Raw genomic sequence first — 26,265 nt, 5'->3', positions numbered from 1 at the left:
CCACGGGTGCTGTCTTTACGGAGTTTGTACGCTCTCCCCGTGACCGCGTGGGTTTTCCCCAAGAGCTCCAATTTTCCTCCCACACTCAAAAGACGTACGGTTTTTGTAGGTTGTGTAGGAAAATAACTGCAGATGCTGGTTTGAATCGAAGGTAGACTCAAAATGCTGGAGTAACAGGCCCACCGAGTCCGCACCGACCAGCGATCCCCGCACATTAACACCATCCTACACACACCAGGGACAATTTTGCATTTATACCAAGCCAATTAACCTCCAAACCTGTCCGTCTTTGGGACTGTGGGAGGAAACTGAAGCACCCGGAGAAAACCCACGCAGGTCACGGGGAGAACGTACAAACTCCGTACAGACCGTAGTCAGGATCGAACCTGGATCTCAGGTGCTGTAAGGCAGCAACTCTACCGCTGCGCCACCGTGCCGCCCTTTCTCAGAGCAATGAATATATATGGATTTTTTAATGCACATTCCCATTTTGTCTTTTTGGTTTGTGAAAGTCTATCTCATTTAAGGTCATAAGATCAGAAGTGATCGGAGTAGAATTCGGTCCATCAAGTCATTCAATCATTGCTGATCCATCTCTCCCTCTCAACCCCATTCTCCTGCCTTCTCCCCATAAGCCCTGACACCCGTACTGATCAAGAATCTATCAACAGTCTTAAAAAAATATCCATTGACTTGGCCTCCACAGCCTTCTGTTGCAGCAAGGAATTCCACAGATTCACCACCATTTGACTAACGAAATACCTTCTCATCTCTTTCCTAAAGGAACGTCCTTTAATTCTTCGGCTATGACCTCTAGTCCTAGACTCTCCCACCAGTGGGAACATCCTCTCCACATCCACTCTATCCGGGCCTTTCACTATTCAGTACGTTTCAATGAGGGTCCACCCCCCATCCTTCTAAACTCCAGCGAGTACGGGCCCAGTGCTGACAAACGCTCATCATACGTTAACCCACTCATTCCTGGGATCATTCTTGATGGGGGAGAGTGGGGGGTGGGGAGGAGGGAAGATTGGGGTGTGGGGAGAGGGGTGCGGGCAAGGAGCGTGGGGGTAGGGGAGGGGAGGGAGGTGGGGGGGAGGGGGGAATAGGTGTGGGCAGGGGGAAATGGGGGTGGAGGCAGGGCTGGGGGGAGTGGGGGTAGGGGAGGGGAAATGGGGGTGGAGGCGGGGGGGGAGTGGGGGTAGGGGAGGGGGAAATGGGGGTGGAGGCAGGGCTGGGGGGAGTGGGGGTAGGGGAGGGGGAAATGGGGGTGGAGGCTGGGGGGAGTGGGGGTAGGGGAGGGGGAAATGGGGGTGGAGGCAGGGCTGGGGGGAGTGGGGGTAGGGGAGGGGAAAGTGGGGGTGGGGGCAGGGGAGGGGCAAGTGGGGGTGGGTAGGGGTGATGGAGTGGGTCAGTGAGGGGAGGAGAGGGGGATAAGGGGGGATTGAGTGGGGGGTTGAGGGTGCTACAGCAATACAGGAGAGGCTTTGGGTCTAGGCCTCACTCAATCACACCCTCTCCCCTTCCCTGTCCCCCCTCAACGAGGAATGGGCCCAACGGGTCCACTTGGTCTAGTAAATAATAAAAAAATAAATCACTAAATTCATGAATGGCGGCTCATTTAAACGGAATTTATTGAGAGACTTTGTGAGAGTGCATTATTTGGTAGTTTTTGCATGCACTGAATAAATGAGAGCTAAGATGTATCAGAGTGTCACTGAGCTCGGTAAACTAAACAGTCTCTATCAAACGTCTAAAGAGTGGGTCTCGACCCGAAGCGTCACATATTCCTTTTTCTCCAGGGATGCTGCCTGACCCGCTGAATTACTCCAGCACGCAGCGCCGGAGACCCGGGTTCGATCCCGACTACGGGCGCCGTCTGTGCGGAGTTTGTACATTCTCCCCGTGACCTGCGTGGGTTTTCTCCGAGATCTTCGGTTTCCTCCCACTCTCCAAAGACGTACAGGTTTGTAGGTTAATTGGCTTTGGAAATGAAAAGAAAAAGAAAATTGTCCCCAGTGGGTGTCGGATAGCGTAAATGTGCGGGGATCGCTGGTCGGCGCGGACCCGGTGGGCTGAAAAGGGCCTGTTTCCGCGCTGTATCTCTAAACTAAACTAAACTAAGACGGTACGCTTCTCGTCTGAAATAAATGTGAAATAGTCCACCAACCATGAAGCATTCAACCGAACGTTGCAAGATCTTACACGCAATAATACACTGTGGAGTTGTTATCATAGTGCTAGCTGGACGTTTACATCAAATAGTGATGATCTATCTCTCTGTCCTAACTCCATTTTCCTGCCTTCTTCCCATAACCATTGAAATTACCTTCTCCCCATTGAAAAGACTGGGCTTGTGTTCACTGGAGTTTAGAAGGACGAGAGGGGATCTTATAGAGACGTATAAAATCATAAAAGGACGGGACAAGCTAGATGCAGGAAAAATGTTCCCAATGTTGGGGGAGTCCAGAACCAGGGGCCACAGTCTTAGAATAAAGGGGAGGCCTTTTAAAACTGAGGTGAGAAGGAACTTTTTCACACAGAGAGTTGTGAATTTGTGGAATTCTCTGCCACAGAGGGCAGTGGAGGCCAATCCACTGGATGGATTTAAGAGAGAGTTAGATAGAGCTCTAGGGGCTAGTGGAATCAGGGGATATGGGGAGAAGGCAGGCACGGGTTACTGATTGTGGACGATCACAATGAATGGCGGTGCTGGCTCGAAAGACCAAATGGCCTCCTATTTTCTATGTTTCTATGTTTCTATGAGATGAGGAGGAATTTCTTTGGTCAGAGGGTGGTGAATCTGTAGAGGCCATAGGTCGCTTTGACATACAACATGGTCCAAATAAAGGCTTGTTTCATATTGTTTTTGCTCTGAAATCATACAATAGGAAATCAATATGTTGTTGACCAAATCATCAAAATCGTATAGCTGGAAGTTAAAAGACAAAATTGCAATTATCACTGCACTGAGGTCAGTAGCATGTCAACGAAAATACTTTACAACGTAGGTGTCAAACGTTTCACTTACACAAAATTCTCGTCATCTTGTACAGTTTGTTAAATTGCCATGTGAACACATTGTTTGGTTGCCCGCATTTTAGTGGAATATTTTAATCTGGTCAGAGACAGAGGGCATAGCCTCAGAATTAAAGGACGTACTTTTAGAAACGAGAGTTGAGAGTTGTGAATTTGTGGAATTCTCTGCCACAGAGGGCAGTGGAGGCCAAATCACTGGATGGATTTAAGAGAGAGTTAGATGGAGCTTTAGGGGCTAGTGGAATCAAGGGATATGGGGAGAAGGCAGGCACGGGTTACTGATTGTGGACGATCAGCCATGATCACATTGAATGGCGGCGCTGGCTCGAAGGGCCGAATAGCCTCCTCGTGCACCTATTTTCTACGTTTCTATGTTTCTACGAGATGAGGAGGAATTTCTTTGGACGGAGGGTGGTGAATCTGTAGAGGCCATAAGTCGATGGATAATTGTGAGGCGGAGATTGATAGATTTTTGATTGGTACGGGTGTCAGGGGTGATGGGGAGAAGGTAGGAGAATGGGGTTGAGAGAGAGGGGAAGGTTTTGTACTGGAGCGGCCACCGCGCCCTGTCAGAGGAGCCAGCCCCACCAGAAACCAGGAGAGACCTGTGGTGTCAACTGTACAAGGCTTGCCATACCGGAGGAGCGAGAGACATGGGAAGTCAGGGAGAGCAAGCATTAGGGACTTTAGGAACCACGACAGAGCATTACGACTTCAGAGATACAGGCGCGGAAACTGGCCCTTTGGCCCAGCGAGACCGCACCGACCAGCGATCACAGTGGACAACGATCCCACGCATTAGTGACCATTTACAATTCAACCAAAGCCAATTCACACACAGAGGGCGGTGGGTGTATGGAACGAGCTGCCAGAGGAGGTGGTTGAGGCTGGGACTATCCCAACGTTTAAGAAGCAGTTAGACAGGTACATGGATAGGACAGGTTTGGCGGGATATGGTCCAAACGCGGACAGGTGGGACTAGTGTAGTTGGGACATGTTGGCAGGTGTGGGCAAGTTGGCCCCAAGGGCCTGTTTCCACGCTGTATCATTCTTTGACTCTAACCTTCAAGTGAGAGTTAGATTTAGCTCTTAGGGCTAACGGATTCAAGGGGTACGGGCAAAAAGCAGGAACGGGGTACTGATTTTGGATGATCAGCCATGATCATATTGAATGGCGGTGCTGGCTCGAAGGGCCGAACGGCCAACTCCTGCTCCTATTTCCTATGTTTCTAAACCTGCACGCCTTTGGAGCGCGGGAGGAAACCGGAGCACCCGGGGGGAAAACCCACGCGGGTCACGGGGAGAACGTACAAGCCCCCTACAGACAGCACCTGTAGTGAGGATTGAACCCGGGTCTCTGGCGCTGTGAGGCAGCAACTCTACCGCTGCACCGCCCTTGGTAAGATGATTTGCTTTTCCACCTTTCAGCAGTTCCCAGATGTAGGTGAGGCTCTGCACATCATTTACCTGCCGTGAGGCACGTTGGAGCCAAGTGAGGTGAGCCTTACCTTCACAACCTCCCCCAGTATAAATTAGAAAATGGGGAAATTAGACATGAAGACTCAACACGTATGATTTTGAAGAAGAACCTTTGGGCCGAGTTGCTACTCATGGCCTGATGTGAGCTGTTTCCTCACATGTCATTCCACTCTATTTAAATTTCCACTGGTTGGATGAAAGACCAATAATTCCTGGTGTAATAAGTCCCAGTGTAGAGCAAGGTCTTGGCGTGAATTAGAAGTCTGACACGTGACGATTGTTCCACTGGGCGCAGCGGTAGAGTTGCTGCCTCACAGCGCCAGAGACCCGGGTTCGATCCTGGCCACGGGCGCTGTCTGTACGGAGTTTGTACGTTCTCCCCGTGACCCGCGTGGGCCTCCTCCGGGTGCTCCGGTTTCCTCCCACACTCCAAAGTCCTGCGGGTTGGTCGGTTAATTGGCTTCTGTCGATTCTAAATTATCCCTGGTGTACGTGATAGTGCTAGTGTACGGGGCTTTTTTTAGATTTTTAGATTTAGAGATACAGCGTGGAAACAGGCCCTTCGGCCCACCGAGTCCGTGCCGCCCAGCGATCCCCGCACACTAACACTGTCGCGGGTCACGGTCGCGGGTCGGCGCGGACCTGGCGGGCCAAAGGGCCTGTGTCCCTACTGTATCTCCAAAAGATTTTAGAAAGGAGGTGAGGAGGAACTTCTTTAGTCAGAGGGTAATTAATCTGTGGAGCTGTGGAGGCCAAGTCAGTGGACATTTTTAAGGCAGAGATGGGCAAATTCGTGATTTGAACGAGTGTCAAGGGTTACGGGGAGAAGGCAGGAGAAAGGGATCAGGAGGCAGAGAGCAGCCATGATTGAATGGCGGAGTGGACTCGATGGACCGAATGGCCTAATTCTACTCCTATGACTTGTAAAGTCTGAAACATAGAAACATAGAACCATAGAAAATAGGTGCAGGAGTAGGCCATTCGGCCCTTCGAGCCTGCACCGCCATTCAATATGATCATGGCTGATCATCCAGCTCAGTAACCTGTACCTGCCTTCTCTCCATACCCCCTGATCCCTTTAGCAAAAAGGGCCACATCTAACTCCCTCTTAAATATAGCCAATGAACTGGCCTCAACTACCTTCTGTGGCAGAGAATTCCACAGACTCACCACTCTCTGTGTGAAGAAATGAAGAAGGCTAAAGAGTTCCTACAGGGACACAGTGGAAGTCATTTTTTACTAGCTATCCCAATATAATTGCAGTGGTACGTTCCATGCTTTGCATGTGTCACAAGGAGAACGGGCAAACCTTGGTACACCAGCGATGTATGAACTGACCTCCAGTTCAATCTCACCAAAGAAACAACGGTCCACCAACTCAGTCAAGTGACGACCATCACTTGAGACCAACGCCTGGTTCCAACAGCGATGAAGACGTGACCGAGCGCATCAGTCCCACCCTTGCAACTCTCCGCTCCCAGTCTCTTCCACCACAACAGCGGCGAGAAGCAATGGGGTCAACGTTTGACCAGGCACAAGATGCCAAATCACAACCACAATGGCAGCCACGGGCAAAGGAGTCCAAAAAAACTCGGGACAATTTATTTTTCCTCAAGTCGGGCCAGTCAGCAATCAGACAATGGAAAGCATCTCAAATCCTGACCCTTTTCTTAAAGCCATTGCAAGCACGGGCGTACATTGCTTAAAGACTCCAGTCGCACGATCTAAAGGCCGAGCGAGACAGGGGGCACAGTTTTCCTGGGAGCCAATGCAAACTTGGCCTACCTTGGGGTTCCGTGCATATTTCCCGGTCCTGGCATCTTTGACGAGGCTGAGTTCCAACACGTCTGTCTCCTGTGAGCAAGAGAGCACAAAAAAACATAAATAACAGGCGTTAATTGTAAATTGTCACTAATGCACTGTGATGGGTGGATATTTTTAAGGCAGAGGTAAAAAGATTCTTGATTAGTACCAGTGTCAGAGGTTATGGGGAGAAGGCAGGAGAATGGGGTTGGGAGGGAGAGATAGATCAGCCATGATTGAAACATAGAAACATAGAAAATAGGTGCAGGAGGAGGCCACTCAGCCCTTCGAGCCAGCACCGCCATTCATTGTGATCATGGCTGATCATCCACAATCAGTAACCCGTGCCTGCCATCTCCCCATATCCCTTGAATCCACTAGCCCCTGGAGCTCTATCTAACTCTCTCTTAAATCCATCCAGTGATTTGGCCTCCACTGCCCTCTGTGGCAGAGAATTCCACAAATTCACAACTCTCTGGGTGAAAAAGTTCCTTCTCGCTTTGCATGGCGGAGTAGACTTGATGGGCCGAATGGCCTAATTCTGCTCTCGTTTCCTATGACCTTTTGGCCTTAGGACAACTGATGTGTGGATTCAAGCAAGTTTAGTTCAGTTTCGTTTATTGTCACGTGTGCCGAGGTACAGTGAAAAGCCTTTTGTGGCGCGCTAGCCAGTCAGCGGAAAGACAACACATGATTACAATCGAGCCATTTACAGTGTACAGATACATGACAAGGGAATAACGTTTAGTGCAAGGTAAAGCCAGCAAAGTCCGCTCAAGGATAGTCCGAGGGTCACCAATGAGGTGGATAGTAGTTCAGCACTGCTCTCTGGTTGTGGTAGGATGGTTCAGTTGCCTGATAACAGCTTATTGTATTCTCCATGATGGATTCTTTAAACGTGGCTCGTATTGGCAGGGGAAGGCTGGGTTTGCATGAATCTGCAGGCAACGTTGTTGGTTCATAAGTTCTAGGGCGCGGCACGGTGGTGCAGCGGTAGAGTTGCTGCCTTACAGCGAATGCAGCGCCGGAGACCCGGGTTCGATCCCGACAACGGGCGCTGTCTGTACGGAGTTTGTACCTTCTCCCCATGACCCGCGTGGGTTTTCTCCGAGATCTTCGGTTTCCTCCCACACTCCAAAGACGTGCAGGTTTGTAGGTTAATTGGCGTGGAAATTTGTAACAATTGTCCCTATTTGTGTGTGTGTGTAGGATCGTGTTAATGTGTGGGGATCGCTGGTCGGGAAGGACAGGGATGGGCCAAAAAGGGCCTGTTTCCGCTCTGTATTTCTAAACTAAACAAAACTAAAGCAGAATTGGGCCATTCGGCCCATCAACGCTACTCTGCCATTCACGTTCTTTCCTTTATCCTGTCTTTGTACACAGTGGCCAGCTCAATTGTAATCATGTATAGTCTTTCCACTAACTGGATAGCACGCAACAAAAGCTTTTTTCATTGTACCTCGGGACACGTGACAATAAACTCAACTAAACCTCAATGTGGGAGAAGTTCTCTCTGAAATAACACACCATTCAGTTTAGTTTAGTTTGGTTTAGTTTAGTTTAGTTTAGAGATACGGCCCGGAAACAGGCTCTTCGGCCCACCGAGTCCGCGCCGACCAGCGATCCCCGCTCACTAACGCTATCCTACACACACCGGGGACAATTAACAATTATACAAAGCCAATCAACCCCCAAACCTGTAGGACTTTGGAGTGCGGGAGAAAACTGGAGCACCTGGAGAAAACCCACGCAGGTCACGGGGAGAACGTACAAACTTCATACAGACAGCGCCCGTAGTCGGGATCGAACCCGGGTCTCTGGCGCTGTAAGGCAGATACTCTACCTTATAATTTTTAAGTTTAACTTTTAATTCATCAGCTGATGTCGTTTCAACAGAACTAAAGCAAAAGGCTGTGGTTGGCACACTGGTGTTGAAATGATTAAATTAACCTCCTGCTTTACAAAAAGCTCATCTCAATAATGGTTGCCACAAATTGATAAAGTGAGCACTGGTATTACATAGAATATGAGTCCGGGGAATTAATAATGGAAACCAAGAAGATGGCAGATGAATTAAATAGTTATCGTGCACGAGTATTCTCTTTAGAGGTTACAAGCAAGAGCCCAGCGTGAATCTACTGGATTGTCATTAAAAACCCATCAAATTCACTCGAGCCCTTCGAGCCAAGCTTCTATGGTGGTTGAAAAACCACCATTGTGGTCGATTCCCCACCTGTCCTATCCATGTACCAATCTCCATGTTCAGAGGCAATTAGTTTAGAGTCATAGAGTGATCCGGCGTGGAAACAGGCCCTTCGGCCCAACTTGCCCACACCGGCCAACATGTCCCAACTACACTAGTCCCACCTGCCTGCGTTTGGCCCATATCCCTCTAAACCTGTCCTATCCATGTGCCTGTCTAACAGTTTCTTAAACGTTGGGATAGTCCCAGCCTCAACTACCTACTCTGGCAGCTCGTTCCACCATCTTTTGTTTGAAAAGGTTACCCCTTAAATTCCGATTCAATCTTTTCCCCTTCACCTTGAACCTATGTCCTCTGGTCCTCGATTCCCCTACTCTGGGCAAGAGACTCTGTGCATTCACCCGATCTGTTCCCCTGATGATTTTATACACCTGGATAAGGTCACCCCACATCCTCCTGCGCTCCAAGGAATAGAGTGGAGGCCAATTCTCTGAATGCATTCAAGAGAGAGCTAGACAGAGCTCTTAAGGATAGCGGAGTCAGGGGGTATGGGGAGAAGGCAGGAACGGGGTACTGATTGAGAATGATCAGCCATGATCGCATTGAATGGCGGTGCTGGCTCGAAGGGCCGAATGGCCTACTCTTGCATCTATTGTCTATTGTCTATTGTCTATTGTCTATTGTCTATTGTTTATTAAAGCCTCAACTACCTCCTGTGGCAGCTCGTTCCACACACCCACCACCCTTTGTGTGAAAAAGTTACCCCATCAGATTCCTATTAAATCTTTTCCCCTTCACCTTAAACCTATGTCCTCTGGTCCTCGATTCCCTTACTCTGTGCGTGTACCCGATCTATTCCTCTCAACATTTTATACACCTCTAAAAGATCGCCCCAAGAAAACCATTTCCCACCTTCCCCTCACCGTGCCAGCAAGTTTGTTTTCACCCCACGACCAGAGAACATTCCTGAACTACTATCTACCTCTTTGGTCACCCTCGGACAATCCTTGATCGGACTTTGCTGGCTTTACCCTGCACTAAACGTTATCCCCTCCACAGATTCATCACCCTCTGACTTCTCCTCATCTCCTTCCAAAAAGTACGTCCTTTAACTCTGAGGCTGTGACCTCTAGTCCTAGACTCTCCCACCAGTGGAAACATCCTCTCCACATCCACTCCATCCAAGCCTTTCACTATTCTGTACGTTCCAATGAGGTCCCCCCTCATTCTTCTAAACTCAGGTGAGGGGGGGAAAAAGATTTTATAGGAACCCGAGGGGTAAATCTTTCACACAGAGGGTGGTGGGTGTATGGAACGAGCTGCCGGAGGAGGTAGTTGAGGCTGGGACTATCGCAACGTTTAAGAAACATTTAGACAGGTACGTGGATAGGACAGGTTTGGAGAGATATGGGCCAAACGCGGGCAGGTGGGACTAGTGTAGATGGGACATGTTGGCCGGTGTGGGCAAGATGGGTCGAAGGGCCTGTTTCCCCGCTGTATCACTCTATGACTCTGATTTGCGTGATTATTTCCTCAAAATTTTCAATTGCAGTTAAAAGAGTCCTGACGTTGGAATTTGCTTTTCAAACAACACAGTTATTGTCCGACAAGATTTCTGCCAGGGCCACTGTGGCCTGGATGTTCCAGCACACAGCTGGGAGAGACACAGGTTCAATTCCCACCTCGGGTGCTGTCTGTGTGGAGTTTGCATGTTCATAAGTTCATAGTTCATAAGTTACAGGAGCAGAATTAGGCCATTCGGCCCATCAAGCCTATTCCGCCATTCATTCGTGGTTGATCTGTCTCTCAATTCTCAACTGCAGTGTAAACCAGCGTCTGCAGTTCCTTCCTACACATGTCACCTCTCCATGTTCTCCAGAGACGCTGCCTGTCCCGCTGAATCACTCCAGTACTTTGTGTTCTACACAAGAGTCCAGCATCTGCAGTTTCTTGTGTCTCCATCTTTGATCCTGAGTCCAGTTCAAAATGGACACTGACCGGAGCTGCTGAGAACTTTCATGTTCCTCGTGAGCAAAGGTCCTTAACCTCTTCTTCGCTCTAAAAGCCACTTCCAATTGCTTTTCGTCCTGGTTTGTGAAAGTTTTGTATGCTCCCTGTTTATCTCCAAGAGTCTCCACTGAACTATCCACACCTGTCACCTCCTACGATACGATACAATAGACAATAGGTGCAGGAGGAGGCCATTCGGCCCTTCGAGCCAGCACCGCCATTCAATGTGATCATGGCTGATCATTCTCAATCAGTACCCCGTTCCTGCCTTCTCCCCATACCCCCTGACTCCGCTATCCTTAAGAGCTCTATCTAGCTCTCTCTTGAATGCATTCAGAGAATTGGCCTCCACTGCCTTCTGAGGCAGAGAATTCCACAGATTTACAACTCTCTGACTGAAAAAGTTTTTCCTCCTCTCCGTTCTAAATGGCCTACCCCTTATTCTTAAAATGTGGCCCCTGGTTCTGGACTCCCCCAACATTGGGAACATGTGTCCTGCCTCTAGCGTGTCCAACCCCTTAATAATCTTATACGTTCCGATAAGATCCCCTCTCATCCTTCTAAATTCCAGTGTGTACAAGCCTAGTCGCTCCAGTCTTTCAACATACGACAGTCCCGCCATTCCGGGAATTAACCTGGTGAACCTACGCTGCACGATACGATACGATACGACACGTCACGATAGAACTTTATTTATCTCAGGAGGAAAATTGGCCTCTGCAGCAGTCCCACTGGCGATACCCAGAGCGACTGTCCTCTGAGATTTCCGCAGGCCACCGGTAATAGTTTTCTCTTCGCTTGGTTATTGAGCAAAGGCCCGGCACTTAAAAATCAATAAACGCTTTCTTTCACCAGTGAGGCATGAGCTCAAAGCTAAAAATAGCCGGGAGAGTTGGTGCAGAGTGAGGTTCAGCTCAGGCCTGGTGCCGTTCAGGGTGGTAGAGAGAGCCCAGCAAAATACTCCGTTACACACCGAGTAACCCACTCCTGGAGAGTCAGAGTTCCACCTCCGCCCACCCTCTCTCTCTCTCTCTCTCGCCAAACAGCCCACTCTCTGACACCTCTCTCCCTCTCCCTCTCCCTCTCCCACTACCTCTCTCTCCAAAACCCCACTCTATCTGACACCCACCCTCTCCCTCTCCCTCTCCCTCGCCCTCTCCCTCTCCCTCTCCCTCTCCCTCTCCCTCTCCCTCTCCCTCTCCCTCTCCCTCTCTCTCTCCAAAACCCCATTCTATCTCTGACACCCACCCTCTCTCTCCTCAAACATCCCAATGTCTCCCTCTCTCTCTACATACTCTCTCTCTCCCCCACACCCCACCCTCTCCCACACCCCACCCTCTCTCCCACACCCCACCCAATCCCCCCACCCCACCCCCACCCCCACACCCCACCCTCTCTCCCCCCACACCCCACCCTCTCTCCCCCCACACCCCACCCTCTCTCCCCCACACCCCACCCTCTCCTCCACACCCCACCCTCTCTCCCCCCACACCCCACCCTCTCTCCCCCCACACCCACTCTCTCCCCCCACACCCCACCCTCTCTCCCCCACACCCCACCCTCTCTCCCCCACACCCCACCCTCTCCCCCCACACCCCACTCTCTCCCCCACACTCCACTCTCTCCCCCCACACCCTACCCCTCTCCCCCACACCCCACTCTCTCCCCCCACACCCCACCCTCTGTCTCCCCCACACCCCACTCTCCCCCCCATACCCCACCCTCTCTCCCCACACCCCACCCTCTCTCCCCCACACCCCACTCTCCCCCCTCATACCCCACCCTCTCTCCCCCACACCCCACCCTCTCTCCCCCACACCCCACTATCTCCCCCCGCCCTCTCTCCCCCACACCCCACTCTCTCTCCCTCTCCAACATCCCTTTATTTCTCTTGGATCCCACCCCCACCCCCACCCCCACACCCACACCCACCCCCATTCTCCCACTTATAACCTGTGACACTTAAGGAGATCAATACTGTGCATACAAACAATTACACTAAGCAAACACCCTGCTCTGAACATAAAACTTCATATCGTACTGCTTTGCAATCAAATTAGAAGTTCCTGAATGGCGTGCAAGTGTAGTTTCTCCCATTATCGAGCACATATTTTGTGCTTGTCAGGGTGAAGTGTACTCACGGTAGCTTGTGGTAGGGAATCAATGAAAACCTTGCCATCTTGTTCTTGTCGAGACAACAAATATTTTTGACAATGCATCAATAATAGTCGCTAGTAAGATAAAAATAGAGTTGCTGCCTCGCAGCGCCGGAGACCCGGGTTCGATCCCGACTACGGGCGCCGTCTGTACGGAGTTTGTACGTTCTCCCCGTGACCTGCGTGGTTTTCTCCGAGATCTTGGTATCCCCCCACACTCCAAAAGACGTACGTGGAGGTAAATGGGCTTGGGAAATGTAAAAATTGTCCCTAGTGTGCGTAGGACAGTGTTAGTGTGCGGGGATCGCTGGTCGGCGCGGGCCTGGTGGGCCGAAGGGCCTGTTTCCGCGCTGCATCTCTAAACTAAACCAAACCAAATCTAAAGTAAAATATGTCAACGTTGCACCTCCATCAGTCCCTGAAGAACATCTTCACATTGGGCAGCACGGTGGCGCAGCGGTAGAGTTGCTGCCTCACAGCGCCAGATGCCCGGGTTCCATCCTGACCCGCGCGGTCACCCCTGAGCTTAAGCCTAGATGCCCGGGTTCTCCCCGTGACCTGCGTGGGTTTTCTCTGGGTGCTCCGGTTTCCTCGTAGGACGTGCAGGTTTGTAGTTTCATTAGCTTTGGCAAAGATTGTAAATTGTCCCTCGTGTGTGTGGGTGGGTTCGAACTAGTGTCTGGTGTCAAGTCAAGTCAAGTCAATTATATTTGTATAGCACATTTAAAAACAACCCACGTTGACCAAAGTGCTGTACATCTGATTAGGTACTAAGGAAAAAAATGAAACATACAGTAGCACACAAACAGTTCACAGCGCCTCCTCAATGAGCCTCAAACGCTAGGGAGTAGAAATAGGTTTTGAGCCTGGACTTAAAGGAGTCGATGGAGGGGGCAGTTCTGATGGGGAGAGGGATGCTGTTCCACAGTCTAGGAGCTGCAACCGCAAAAGCGCGGTCACCCCTGAGCTTAAGCCTAGACCGCGGGATAGTGAGTAGCCCCAAGTCGGCCGACCTGAGGGACCTGGAGTTAGAGAGGGGGGTTAGAAGATTTTTGATGTAGGGGGGGGAGTGTCCATTTAGGGCTTTATACGTGAATAGGAGGAGCTTGAAGTTGATTCTGTACCGTAGAGGGAGCCAGTGGAGAGAGGCCAGAATCGGGGTGATGTGGTCCCTTTTACGGGTACCCGTCAGGAGTCTCGCTGCGGCGCTTTGGACCAGTTGCAGGCGGGACAGGGAAGATTGGTGTGATCGATGGTCGGCGTGGACTCGGTGGGCCGAAAGTTCTGCTTCCACACTGTATAACCATATAACCATATAACAATTACAGCACGGAAACAGGCCCGTTCGGCCCTACCAGTCCACGCCGACCATTCTCCCTGACCTAGTCTCATCTACCTGCTCTCAGACCATAACCCTCCAATCCCCTCCTATCCATATACCTATCCAATTTACTCTTAAATAATAAAATCGAGCCTGCCTCCACCACTTCCACCGGAAGCCCATTCCATACAGCCACCACCCTCTGAGTAAAGAAGTTACCCCTCATGTTACCCCTAAACTTTTGTCCCTCAATTCTGAAGCTATGTCCCCTTGTTGGAATCTTCCCCACTCTCAAAGGGAAAAGCCTACCCACGTCAACTCTGTCCGTCCCTCTTAAAATTTTAAAAACCTCTATCAAGTCCCCCCTCAACCTTCTACCCTCCAAAGAATAAAGACCCAACCTGTTCAACCTCTCTCTGTAGCTTAAGTGCTGAAACCCAGGCAACATTCTAGTAAATCTCCTCTGTACCCTCTCCATTTTGTCGACATCCTTCCTATAATTTGGCGACCAGAACTGCACACCATACTCCAGATTCGGCCTCACCAATGCCAATAGACAATAGACAATAGACAATAAACAATAGGTGCAGGAATAGGCCATTCAGCCCTTCGAGCCAGCACCGCCATTCAATGCGATCATGGCTGATCACTCTCAATCAGTACCCCGTTCCTGCCTTCTCCCCATACCCCTCACTCCGCTATCCTTAAGAGCTCCATCCAGCTCTCTCTTGAAAGCATCCAACGAACTGGCCTCCACTGCCTTCTGAGGCAGAGAATTCCACACCTTCACCACTCTCTGACTGAAAAAGTTCTTCCTCATCTCTGTTCTAAATGGCCTACCCCTTATTCTTAAACTGTGGCCCCTTGTTCTGGACTCCCCCAACATTGGGAACATGTTTCCTGCCTCTAATGTGTCCAATCCCCTAATTATCTTATATGTTTCAATAAGATCCCCCCTCACCCTTCTAAATTCCAGTGTATACAAGCCCAATCGCTCCAGCCTTTCAACATACGACATGCCCTGTACAATTTCAACATTACATCCCAACTTCTATATTCGATGCTCTGATTTATAAAGGCAAGCATACCAAACGCCTATTTCCAGGCTATCCAGCCTGTATCTCCAGGCTATCCTTGATCGGACCTTGGCTGGCTTTACCTCGCACTAAACGTTATACTCTTATCGTGCATCCTCCAGTCCTTTCCACTCGTCACTTTAATGTCATGTTTCATATGTCATGTTGTCTTTTATGACTGTTGGCAGACCAATTTCCCTCCTGGGATCAATAAAGTTCTGTGTGGGAAGGAACTGCAGATGCTGGTGTCAAATCGAAGGTAGACACAAAATGCTGGAGTAACTCAGCGGGACGGGCAGCATCTCTGGAGGGAAGGAGTGGGCGACGTTTCGGGTCGAGGCCCTTCTTCAGACTGATAAATCAAGTTCTATACTATCAATACCTATTAAATCTGTGGAATTCTCTACCTCAGAAGGCAGTGGAGGCCAAGTCTCTGAATGCATTCAAGAGAGAGCTGATGGAGCTCTTAAGGATAGCGGAGTCAGGGGGTATGGGGAGAAGGCAGGAACGGGGTACTGATTGAGAATGATCAGCCATGATCATATTGAATGGCGGTGCTGGCTCGAGGAGCCGAATGGCCTCCTCCTGCACCTATTGTCTATTGTCTATTGTCTAATAGACAATAGACAATAGGGCCAGGAGTCGGCCATTCGGCCCTTCGAGCCAGCACCACCATTCAATGTATCGCATCGTATGCGTTGTCTCTCCGCTGACCGGACAGTGCGTGACAAGAGCTGTTCACTGTACCTCGGTACGCGTGATAATGAACTAATCTGAAACGAAGCTGAACTTGAACACGGTGCCAGCACGCACCAAACGTTCCACGACAGCCCGCTGTGTCGCTGATTCTCGACGGATTGAGAACTTGTGCCAGGTTCTTGCTATTCTTGCTATTGAGGGCGTGCAGCGTAGGTTCACCAGGTTAATTCCCGGAATGGCGGGACTGTCGTATGTTGATATCGACTGTCGTATGTTGAAAGACTGGAGCGACTAGGCTTGTGTACACTGGAATTTAGAAGGATGAGAGGGGATCTTATCGAAACGTATAAGATTATTAAGGAGTTGGACACGCTATAGGCAGGAAACATGTTCCCAATGTTGGGGGAGTCCAGAAACGGGGGGCCAGTTTAAGAATAAGGGGTAGGGCATTTAGAACGGAGATGAGGAAAAACCTTTTTCAGTCAGAGAGTTGTGAATCTGTGGAATTCTCTGCCTCAAACGGCAGTGGAGGCCAATTCTCTGAATGCTTTCAAGAGAGAGCTAGATAGAGCTCTTAAGGATAGCGGAGTCAGGGGGTATGGGGAGAAGGCAGGAACGGGGTGCTGATTGAGAATGATCAGCCATGATCACATTGAATGGTGGTGCTGGCTTGAAGGGCCGAATGGCCTCCTCCTGCAGCTATTGTCGATTGTCTATTGTAATGCTGGTCCTGCGGGTGTGTGTGGAAGCCAGCAAGAGATTGGTGCACTGCTTTCCCAGTCAATAATTAATTTAGAACGATCTCTTTTTTTCCCAATCTGCTCAGTGCAGCCCTCGATAACGCAGCCAGCAAAACACTTGCTGCATGCCGCACTGAGAGCGGCCTCTTAAATCAGCAGCGCTCTCATTCCATCGCTTTGCTACCAACGGCAATTATTCTTCAGACTCGAACCAGTCGGCAATTCCCAATTTTACGCTGCGGAAAGCATTTCACGAAAATATGAAGCCAGATCGTAACGCTAATTGGATTCGGATTTAATGTGATTGAAACTATTTGGTGGATCGTTCTGTGGCCAACTTTTTTTATACTTTATTCGTTGCTAATGCTTTATTTTCATCTAGTTATTTGCCCCATCAACATGTGTATGTATTTGCATCGAAAATATAAAATATAATTACGTGTAGGAAGGGTATACAGACAGTGGTTCACACCTGAAGATGGACACAATAGACACAATAGACAATAGGTGCAGGAGGAGGCCATTCGGCCCCTTCGAGCCAGCACCGCCATTCAATGTGATCATGGCTGACCATTCTCAATCAGTACCCCATTCCTGCCTTCTCCCCATACCCCCTGACGCCGCTATCCTTAAGAGCTCTATCTAGCTCTCTCTTGAATGCATTCAGAGAATTGGCCTCCACTGCCTTCTGAGGCAGAGAATTCCACAGATTCACAACTCTCTGACTGAAAAAGTTTTTCCTCATCTCAGTTCTAAATGGCCTACCCCTTATTCTTAAACTGTGGCCCCTTGTTCTGGACTCCCCCAACATTGGGAACATGTTTCCTGCCTCTAACGTGTCCAACCCCTTAATAATATTATACGTTTCGATAAGATCTCCTCTCATCCTTCTAAATTCCAGTGCGTTCAAGTCTAGCCGCTCCAGTCTTTCAACATATGACAGTCCCGCCATTCCGGGAATTAACCTGGTGAACCTACGCTGCACGCCCTCAATAGCAAGAATATCCTTCCTCAAAGTTGGAGACCAAAACTGCACACAGTACTCCAGGTGCGGTCTCACTAGGGCCCTGTACAACTGCAGAAGGACCTCTTTGCTCCTATACTCAACTCCTCTTGTCATGAAGGCCAACATTTCATTGGCTTTCTTCACTGCCTGCTGTACCTGCATGCTTCCTTTGCTGGAGTAACTCAGCGGGACGGGCAGCGTCTCTGGGAGAAGGAATGGGCGACGTTTAAAGAAGGGTCTCGACCCGAAACGTCACCCATTCCTTCTCTCCAGGAGATGCTGCCTGTCCCGCTAAGCTACTCCAACTTGAAATAAAATTACAGTCTCAGAAGTCCATCATTTTATTTTATGGAATGCAGATTCGTGCAATGTGTAGTTTAGTTTAGCTTAGAGATGCAGCGCGGAAACAGGCCCTTCGGCCCACCGAGTCCGCGCCGACCAGCGATCTCCGCACACCAACACTATCCTACACACACTAGGGACAATTTTGCATTCATACCAAGCCAATTAACTTATAGACCTGTACGTCTTTGGAGTGTGGGAGGAAACCAAAGATCTCGGAGAAAACCCACGCAGGTCACGGGGAGAGCGTACAAACTCCGTACAGACGGCGCCCGTAGTCATAATCGAACCTGAGTCTCCGGCGCTGCATTCGCTGTAAGGCAGCAACTCTACCGCTGCGCCACCGTGCCGCCATTCAGATAATAATCTTGACACCCATTCAGATAATAATCTGCCTTCCTATTCCTACCACCAAAGTGGATAACCTCACACTTATCCACATTAAACTGCATGTTTACCCAAATGCACTATATACTCAATGCCGAAGATAGACACAAAATGCCGGAGCAACTCAGCATGACAGGTAGCATCTCCAGGGAGAAGGAATGGGCGATGGTTTCGGGTCGAGACCCTTCTTCAGAACGAGAGTCAGGGGAGGGATTATGGAGGGGGTAAGGTGTGAAAACCACAGTTCAAAGCAGACGGCAACAAGGAAATGTAGAACGGTCCTGAGTCTGAAGAAGGGTCTTGACCCAAAACGTCACCCATTCCTTCTCTCTGGAGATGCTGCCTGACCCGCTGATATGGACCAAACGCAGGCGAGTGGGACTAGTGTAGTAGGGACATGTTGGGCGGTGTGGGCGAGTTAGGCCGAAGGGCATGTTTCCACGCTGTATCACTCTATGACTATGACTATATATAATTTGCATTACATAGCTTATGGTAGGGAATCAATAAAAACCTTGCCATCTTGTTCTTCTCGAGACGACAAATATTTTTGACAATGCATCAATAATAGTTGTAGACAATAGACAATAGGTGCAGAAGTAGGTCATTCGGCCCTTCGAGCCAGCACCGCCATTCAATGCTAATAACAGCAAAAATAGAGTTGCTGCCTCACAGCAGCAGAGTCCCGGGTTCGATCCCGACCACAGGAGCCGTCTGTACGGAGTTTTAGTACGTTCTCCCCGTGACCTGCGTGGGTTTTCTCCGAGATCTTCGGTTTCCTCCCACACTCCAAAGACATACAGGTATGTAGGTTAATTGACTGTAAATGTAAAAATTGTCCCTAGTGTTTGTAGGATAGCGTTAATGTGCGGGGATCGCTGGGCGGCGCGGACCCGGTGGGCCGAAGGGCCTGTTTCCGCGCCGTATCTCTAAATCTAAAAAAAATCTAAAGTTTGGAAGGGGGGGGGGGGGGGGGGGGGACGTACAACGAGATCTGGGTGTCCTAGTGCATCAGTCACTGAAAGGAAGCACGCAGGTACAGCAGGCAGTGAACCTTGCCTCTCGCCAACCTCACCCGTTGTACCTGTCAACATCCCAGGAAGCAGTGAGTGGGTGCTGCACTGCTGATATGTGATGGATGATAACACCTACATTACAAAGTGGGTGGTCACCAAGTGCATTAAGGAGGCACGTTGGACACGGCTGAGTCTGAGAGCCTGCTCACTTCTGTCACACCAAACCCATTAAAAGCCTCATCAACGCTTAAGCAAAAACAAAAATCTTCTGGAACCTTTCCAATATCTAGTTTAATGGACAAAACCGGTAAGGATGAGTGCAGTGTAGCAGAAACAAGGATCCGGCCATTAGTCCCGTGTCTACCAACGTCCCAGCAAACACTAGCTCGTGTTGTCTGTGGGTTTAAAGTGTGGTTGCAAGGATTTGTTGAGATATCATAGAGTCAGACAGCGCGTAGACAGGCCCTTCGGCCCAACTTCCGTCCACACCGGCCAGCGTGTCCCATCTACGCTCATCCCACCTGCCCGCGTTTGTTCCACACCCCTCCAAACCTGTCCTATCCATGTGCCTGTCTAACTGTTTCTTAAAGATTGGGACAGTCCCTGCCTCGACTACCTCCTCCGGGAGCTCGTTCCATACACCCACCACACTTTGTATGAAACATTTACCCCTCAGGTTCCAATTAAAGCTTTTCCCCTTCACCTTGAACCAATGTCCTCTGGTCCTCGATTCCCCTACTCTGGGCATGAGACTCTGTGCGTCTACCCGATCTATTCCTCTCATGATTTTAAACACCTCTATAAGATCACCCCTCCTGCGCTCTAAGGAATAAAGTCCCAACCTAGTATGTCCCATGGCAGTAAGATGAGTGAATAAACTGCCTCTCTCACACCTCCGTGAAGAAGGGTCTCGACCCGAAACGTCACCCATTCCTTCTCTCCTGAGATGCTGACTGAACCGCTGAGTTACTCCAGCATTTTGTGAATAAATACCTTCGATTTGTACCAGCATCTGCAGTTATTTTCCTACAACAAGTGAATTCTGATGACCGGGCAAGAATGGCTAGTTTAGTTCACTTCAGAGATACAGCACGGAAACAGGCCCTTCGGCCCACCGAGTCCTCGCCGACCAGTGATCCCCGCACATTAACACTATCCTACACACTGGGGACAATTTACAATCAATAGACAATAGACAATAGGTGCAGGAGTAGGCCATTCGGCCCTTCGAGCCAGCACCACCATTCAATGTGATTATGGCTGATCATTCTCAATCAGTACCCCGTTCCTGCCTTCTCCCCATACCCCCTGACTCCGCTATCCTTAAGAGCTCTATCTAGCTCTCTCTTGAATGCATTCAGAGAATTGGCCTCCACTGCCATCTCCGTTCTAAATGGCCAACCCCTTATTCTTAAACTGTGGCCCCTGGTTCTGAACTCCCCCAACATTGGGAACATGTCTCCTGCCTCTAACGTGTCCAACCCCTTAATAATCTTATATGTTTCGATAAGATCCCCTCTCATCCTACTAAATTCCAGTGTATACAAGCCTAGTCGCTCCACTGACTTGGCCTCCACAGCCTTCTGTGGCAAAGAATTCCACAGATTCACCACCCTGTGACTAAAGAAATTCCTCCTCATCTCCTTCCTAAAATAACGGTGTTGCAGCGGTAGAGTTGCTGCCTTAACGCGAATGCAGTGCCAGAGACTCGGGTTCGATCCTGATTACGGGCGCCGTCTGTACGGAGTTTGTACGTTCTCCCCGTGACCTGCGTGGGTTTTCTCCGAGATCTTCGGTTTCCTCCCACACTCCAAAGACGTGCAGGTTTGTAGGTTAATTGTCTGGGCAAAATGTAAAAATTGTCCCTAGTGGGTGTAGGATAGTGTTAATGTGCGGGGATCGCTGGGCGGCGCGGACCCGGTGGGCCGAAGGGCCTGTTTCCGCGCTGCATCTCTAAATCTGCCATCGGGCAGACGATACAAGGCCTTCTACGCCCGCACCTCCAGACTCAGGAACAGCTTCATCCCCAGGGCCATAGCTGCTATGAACCGGTCCTGCTGAGCCGGATGGTCACATCGCACAGTGATCCGGCACAGATCTACTTGCACTTTATTCTGTCTTAAAACTGTTACAATTTGTTTCGTTGGGTTGTTGTTGTTTAAATTAATTAAATTATTGCATCGTATGGGAGGCGCATTCCCAATCTCGTTGTACCCCTGTACAATGACAATAAAGATATATTGTATTGTATCTAAATCTAAAAAATCTAGAACGTCCTTTAATTCTGGCAGAGGTAGTCGAGGCAGGGACTAGTGAAGAAACGTTCAGGCAGGTGCACGGACAGGGCAGGTTTGGAGGGATGTGGGCCAAACGCGGGCAGGTGGGACGAGTGCAGGTGGGGCAGGTGGGCCGGGGTGGGCAGGAGGGCCTGTTTCCACGCTGTGTGGCTCCGTGTGTAACGTGCCGTGATTCAGAGTGCACACTTGGGAAGTGCACAATGCAGCATTATGAAATATGGCACTGCAGGGAGGTGTTAGATGCAGTGACCGAAGAGAGATCGCTGAAGGACATGTTCGGCTCCAGTGACGTTATGCGCCAGTGAGATGAGAAGAACTCAATGCTGCATTCGATAAAGATGTCGCAGTATTTTTGGTAAAGGAACAAAGAGAAGACGGACACACAAAATCCTCCTTACTTCCATCCCCCTCTCATGATAAAGTGCATTGCAAACAATAGACAATAGACAATAGGTGCAGGAGGAGGCCATTCAGCCCTTCGAGCCAGCACCGCCATTCAATGCGATCATGGCTGATCACTCTCAATCAGTACCCCGTTCCTGCCTTCTCCCCATACCCCCTCACTCCGCTATCCTTAAGAGCTCTATCCAGCTCTCTCTCTCAGCACACACTGAACGGCCCATTAATAAACCATGCGTTTAGGCATTTGCAGCTTCTCCCCGCCTCACGATGTTTCGACTTGCGATCACTCGACGGTGCAAACGGCAGCGAACAGTAGCCAGCCGCCGCACGCTTCCGGGCCACGTGATCGCGCATATTACGACGCGTTTCCGACTTACGATACTTTCGGTTTCCGACGGGGTTTCTCGGAACGGAACCCCAGGATATTCTTGATGTGGAGGGCGTGCAGCGTAGGTTAATTCCCAGAATGGCGGGACTGTCGTATGTTGAAAGACTGGAGTGACTAGGCTTGTATACACTGGAATTTAGAAGGATGAGAGGAGATCTTATCGAAACGTATAAGATTATTAAGGGGTTGGACACATTAGAGGCAGGAAACATGTTCCCAATGTTGGGGGAGTTCAGAACCAGCGGCCACAGTTTAAGAATAAGGGGTAGGCCATTTAGAACGGAGATGAGGAAAAACTTTTTCAGTCAGAGAGTTGTGAATCTGTGGAATTCTCTGCCTCAGAAGGCGGTGGAGGCCAATTCTCTGAATGCATTCAAGAGAGAGCTAGATAGAGCTCTTAAGGATAGCGGAGTCAGGGGTATGGGGAGAAGGCAGGAACGGGGTACTGATTGAGAATGATCGGCCATGATCACAATGAATGGCGGTGCTGGCTCAAAGGGCCGAATGGCCTCCTCCTGCACCTATTGTCTATTGTCTATTGTCTAGTGTCTATTGTCTAGTGTCTATTGTCTATTGTCTATTGTCTATTGTCTATTGTCTATTGTCTAGTGTGTATAAGCTGAGGAGCGCCCGCGCTGTCATTTCAGTTTGGTTTGGTTGCGACACAGAGCGGAAACAGGCCCCTTCGGCCCACCGCGTCCGCGCCGACCAGCGATCCCCGCGTGCTCGCACTACCCTACGCGCACGGGGACGACAATTTACATTTCACCGATGCCAATTAACATGCAAACCCGCACGTCTCTGGAGTGCGGGAGGCAACCGGAGCACCCGGAGGAAAACCCACGAGGGTCACGGGGAGAAGGGACAAACTCCGTGCAGGCAAGCACCCGCGGTCAGGATCGAAGCCGGGTCTCTGGCGTCGTGAGGCGGATTCTCTGCCGCTGTGCCACCTGGAATAGCGACACAGAACGCTGTGACAAACTGTTCGACGGGATTTGATTTAGAACAAGGCGTGACGTGAAGAGCTCTGGCGGATAAGAGAACTGAGCTGACAGCTATTTCAGACGACAGTTAAAATTAAGAGTTTCAATCTTCAGCGCAAAGACAGAAAGGCTTGCATTTATATAATGCCTATCATGACTGCAGGACATCCAAAATCACATTCAGCGGTACCAAGTGATTCTTGAAGAGAAGTGTAGCGTAGGTTTACCAGGTTAATTCCCGGAATGGCGGGACTGTCGTATGTTGAAAGACTGGAGCGGCTAGGCTTGTATACACTGGAATTTAGAAGGATGAGAGGGGATCTTATCGAAACGTATAAGATTATTAAGGGGTTGGACACGTTAGAGGCAGGAAACATGTTCCCCATGTTGGGGGAGTCCAGAACCAGGGGCCACAGTTTAAGAATAAGGGGTAGGCCATTTAGAATGGAGATGAGGAAAAACTTTTTCAGTCAGAGAGTTGTAAATCTGTGGAATTCTCTGCCTCAGAAGGCAGTGAAGGCCAAGTCTCTGAATGCATTCAAGAGAGAGCTAGATAGGGCTCTTAAGGATAGCGGAGTCAGGGGGTATGGGGAGAAGGCAGGAACGGGTTACTGATTGAGAATGATCAGCCATGATCACATTGAATGGCGGTGCTGGCTCGAAGGGCTGAATGGCCTCCTCCTGCACCTATTGTCCATTGTCTATAGAAGACTCGATGAGAATTATTAAACAAAGAAGACACTCAACATAATGCAACACAATGAGACAGTGCCAGACATTTACTGAGGAATAGGTATTGGCCAGGACACTGGGGCAAAGAGGGGGTTAACATATGATGAGCGTTTGTCGGCACTGGGCCTGTACTCGCTGGAGTTTAGAAGGTTGGGGGGGGGGGGGGGGGGCTCATCGAAGCACAGAATAGTGAAAGGCCTTCAATAGAGTGGATGTGGAGTGGATGTTTCCACCCCGGACTACATCCTATCTTTGTCCCGCCCCCTCCCCTGACATCAGTCTGAAGAAGGGTCTCGACCCGAGACGTCACCCATCCCTTCTCTCCAGAGATGCTGCCTGACCCGCCGAGTTTCTCCAGCGTTGCGCGTCTACCTTCAATATTCAGACTGCTGCGTTGTAAGCGGGTATTGTACACGTATAGCAGATGCCGGGGGCCATCTTGGTCGGTGTGGGCAAGTTGGGGCCTGTTTCCACGCTGTGTGACCCGATGACTCTCAGATGAAGAAAGACTGGATAGACTGGGCTTGTACTCGCTGGAATTTAGAAGATTGAGGGGGGATCTTATAGAAACTTACAAAATTCTTAAGGGGTTGGACAGGCTAGATGCAGGAAGATTGTTCCCGATGTTGGGGAAGTCCAGAACAAGGGGTCACAGTTTAAGGATAAGGGGGAAGTCTTTTAGGACCGAGATGAGAATGGTTTTTTTCACACAGGGAGTAGTGAATCTGTGGAATTCTCTGCCACAGAAGGTAGTTGAGGCCAGTTCATTGGCTATATTTAAGAGGGAGTTAGATGTGGCCCTTGTGGCTAAAGGGATCAGGGGGTATGGAGAGAAGGCAGGTACAAGATGCTGAGTTGGATGGTCAGCCATGATCATATTGAATGGCGGTGCGTACAGGCTCGAAGGGCCGAATGGCCTACTCCTGCACCTTTGTTTCTATGTTTCTATCTTGGTCGGTGTGGGCAAGTTGGGCCTGTTTCCACGCTGTGTGACCCGATGACTCGACAAACGAATGTGCGCCGCAAACCAAATGCCAGCACTGACAGGGAGAAAAGAAATGCAGATGGGACATATTTGCTGTGTAACATTTTCCATACCTTGTGGAGATAAGGCTGTTTGCACTCAATTTATTTACACAAAGCTTTCACACTGCTGTGAGGAAACATAAATATCCTCAGAAGCCACATTAGCTTCACATTTTCTCCACACCACCTTTCCTACCACAGTGCTGATGTAAGAAAGCTATCACTGCTCAGGGTATTTCATCTCCTTTATTGCGGCAGCTTTGGCAAAAAATACATTTGCCGCTTGTAGAAATTACCCTTTTTACCTTGAAAGCGCAAAATCTAATGGCCGCAAGCCGTATAAGCAATCGAGGCTTTTGTCCGCGTAAACCTACCTGATCTCCCGGTTGCCAAACACTTCAACCCCCCCCCCCCCTCCCATTCAACTCCCCCCTCCCATTTCCACACCGACCTCTCTGTCCTGGGCCTCCTCCATTGTCAGAGTGAGGCCCAGCGCAAATTGGAGGAACAGCACCTCATATTTCGCTTGGGCAGCTTACACCCCAGCGGTATGAACATTGACTTCTCTAACTTCAAGTAACCCTTGCTCTCCATCCCCTTCCCAGTTCTCCGACCAGTCTGACCATCTCTGACTACATTCTATCTCTGTTTTGCTTTGTTGTTACCTTCTCCCAGCTAACGATGATCTATTCTACATGTTCCTGGATCTCCATTCCCTTTGCCCTGCTTTCACACCTCACGCTTCCTTATCGATGTATCTCCCTCTCCCCTGACTTCAGGCTGAAGAAGGGTCTCGACCCGAAACACCACCCATTCCTTCTCTCCTGAGACGCTGCCGATCCCGCTGAGTTACTCCAGCATTTTGTGTCTATGAAAGGCTTTTGTTAAGTCTATGGGTACGTTTCTAAGATGAACATTTTTAAACAATCTATCATCAAGTTAACGACTTAGTCGGCATTGACTCCGACAATTAGGGTGGCACGGTGGCGCAGCGGTAGAGTTGCTGCCTCACAACGCCGGAGACCCGGGTTCGATCCTGACTACGGGTGCCGTCTGTACGGAGTTTGTACGCTCTCCCCGTGACCTGCGTGGGTTTTCTCCGGGGGCTCCGGTTTCCTCCCGCACTCCAAAGACGTACAGGTTTGAAAGCTGATTGGCTT

At 49.9% G+C, this 26,265-nt stretch overlaps 1 protein-coding gene across 1 annotated transcript in view; it reads right to left on the bottom strand.

Moving 5' to 3' along the window:
- Nucleotides 1–26,265, bottom strand: part of plcb1 (phospholipase C beta 1) — a 641,072-nt gene that overhangs the window by 481,527 nt on the left and 133,280 nt on the right. Inside the window, exon 3 of the mRNA XM_078405993.1 lies at nucleotides 6,304–6,372. Within this exon, the coding sequence (XP_078262119.1) occupies nucleotides 6,304–6,372 (69 nt within the window). The remainder of the gene's footprint in view (nucleotides 1–6,303; nucleotides 6,373–26,265) is intronic.

The sequence above is a fragment of the Rhinoraja longicauda genome, chromosome 9 (genome assembly GCF_053455715.1).
Source record: "Rhinoraja longicauda isolate Sanriku21f chromosome 9, sRhiLon1.1, whole genome shotgun sequence".
Classification (NCBI taxonomy): Eukaryota; Metazoa; Chordata; class Chondrichthyes; order Rajiformes; family Arhynchobatidae; genus Rhinoraja; species Rhinoraja longicauda.
The sequence above is the reverse complement of the archived record's forward strand: the minus strand, read 5'-3'. Positions and strand labels throughout refer to the sequence as shown.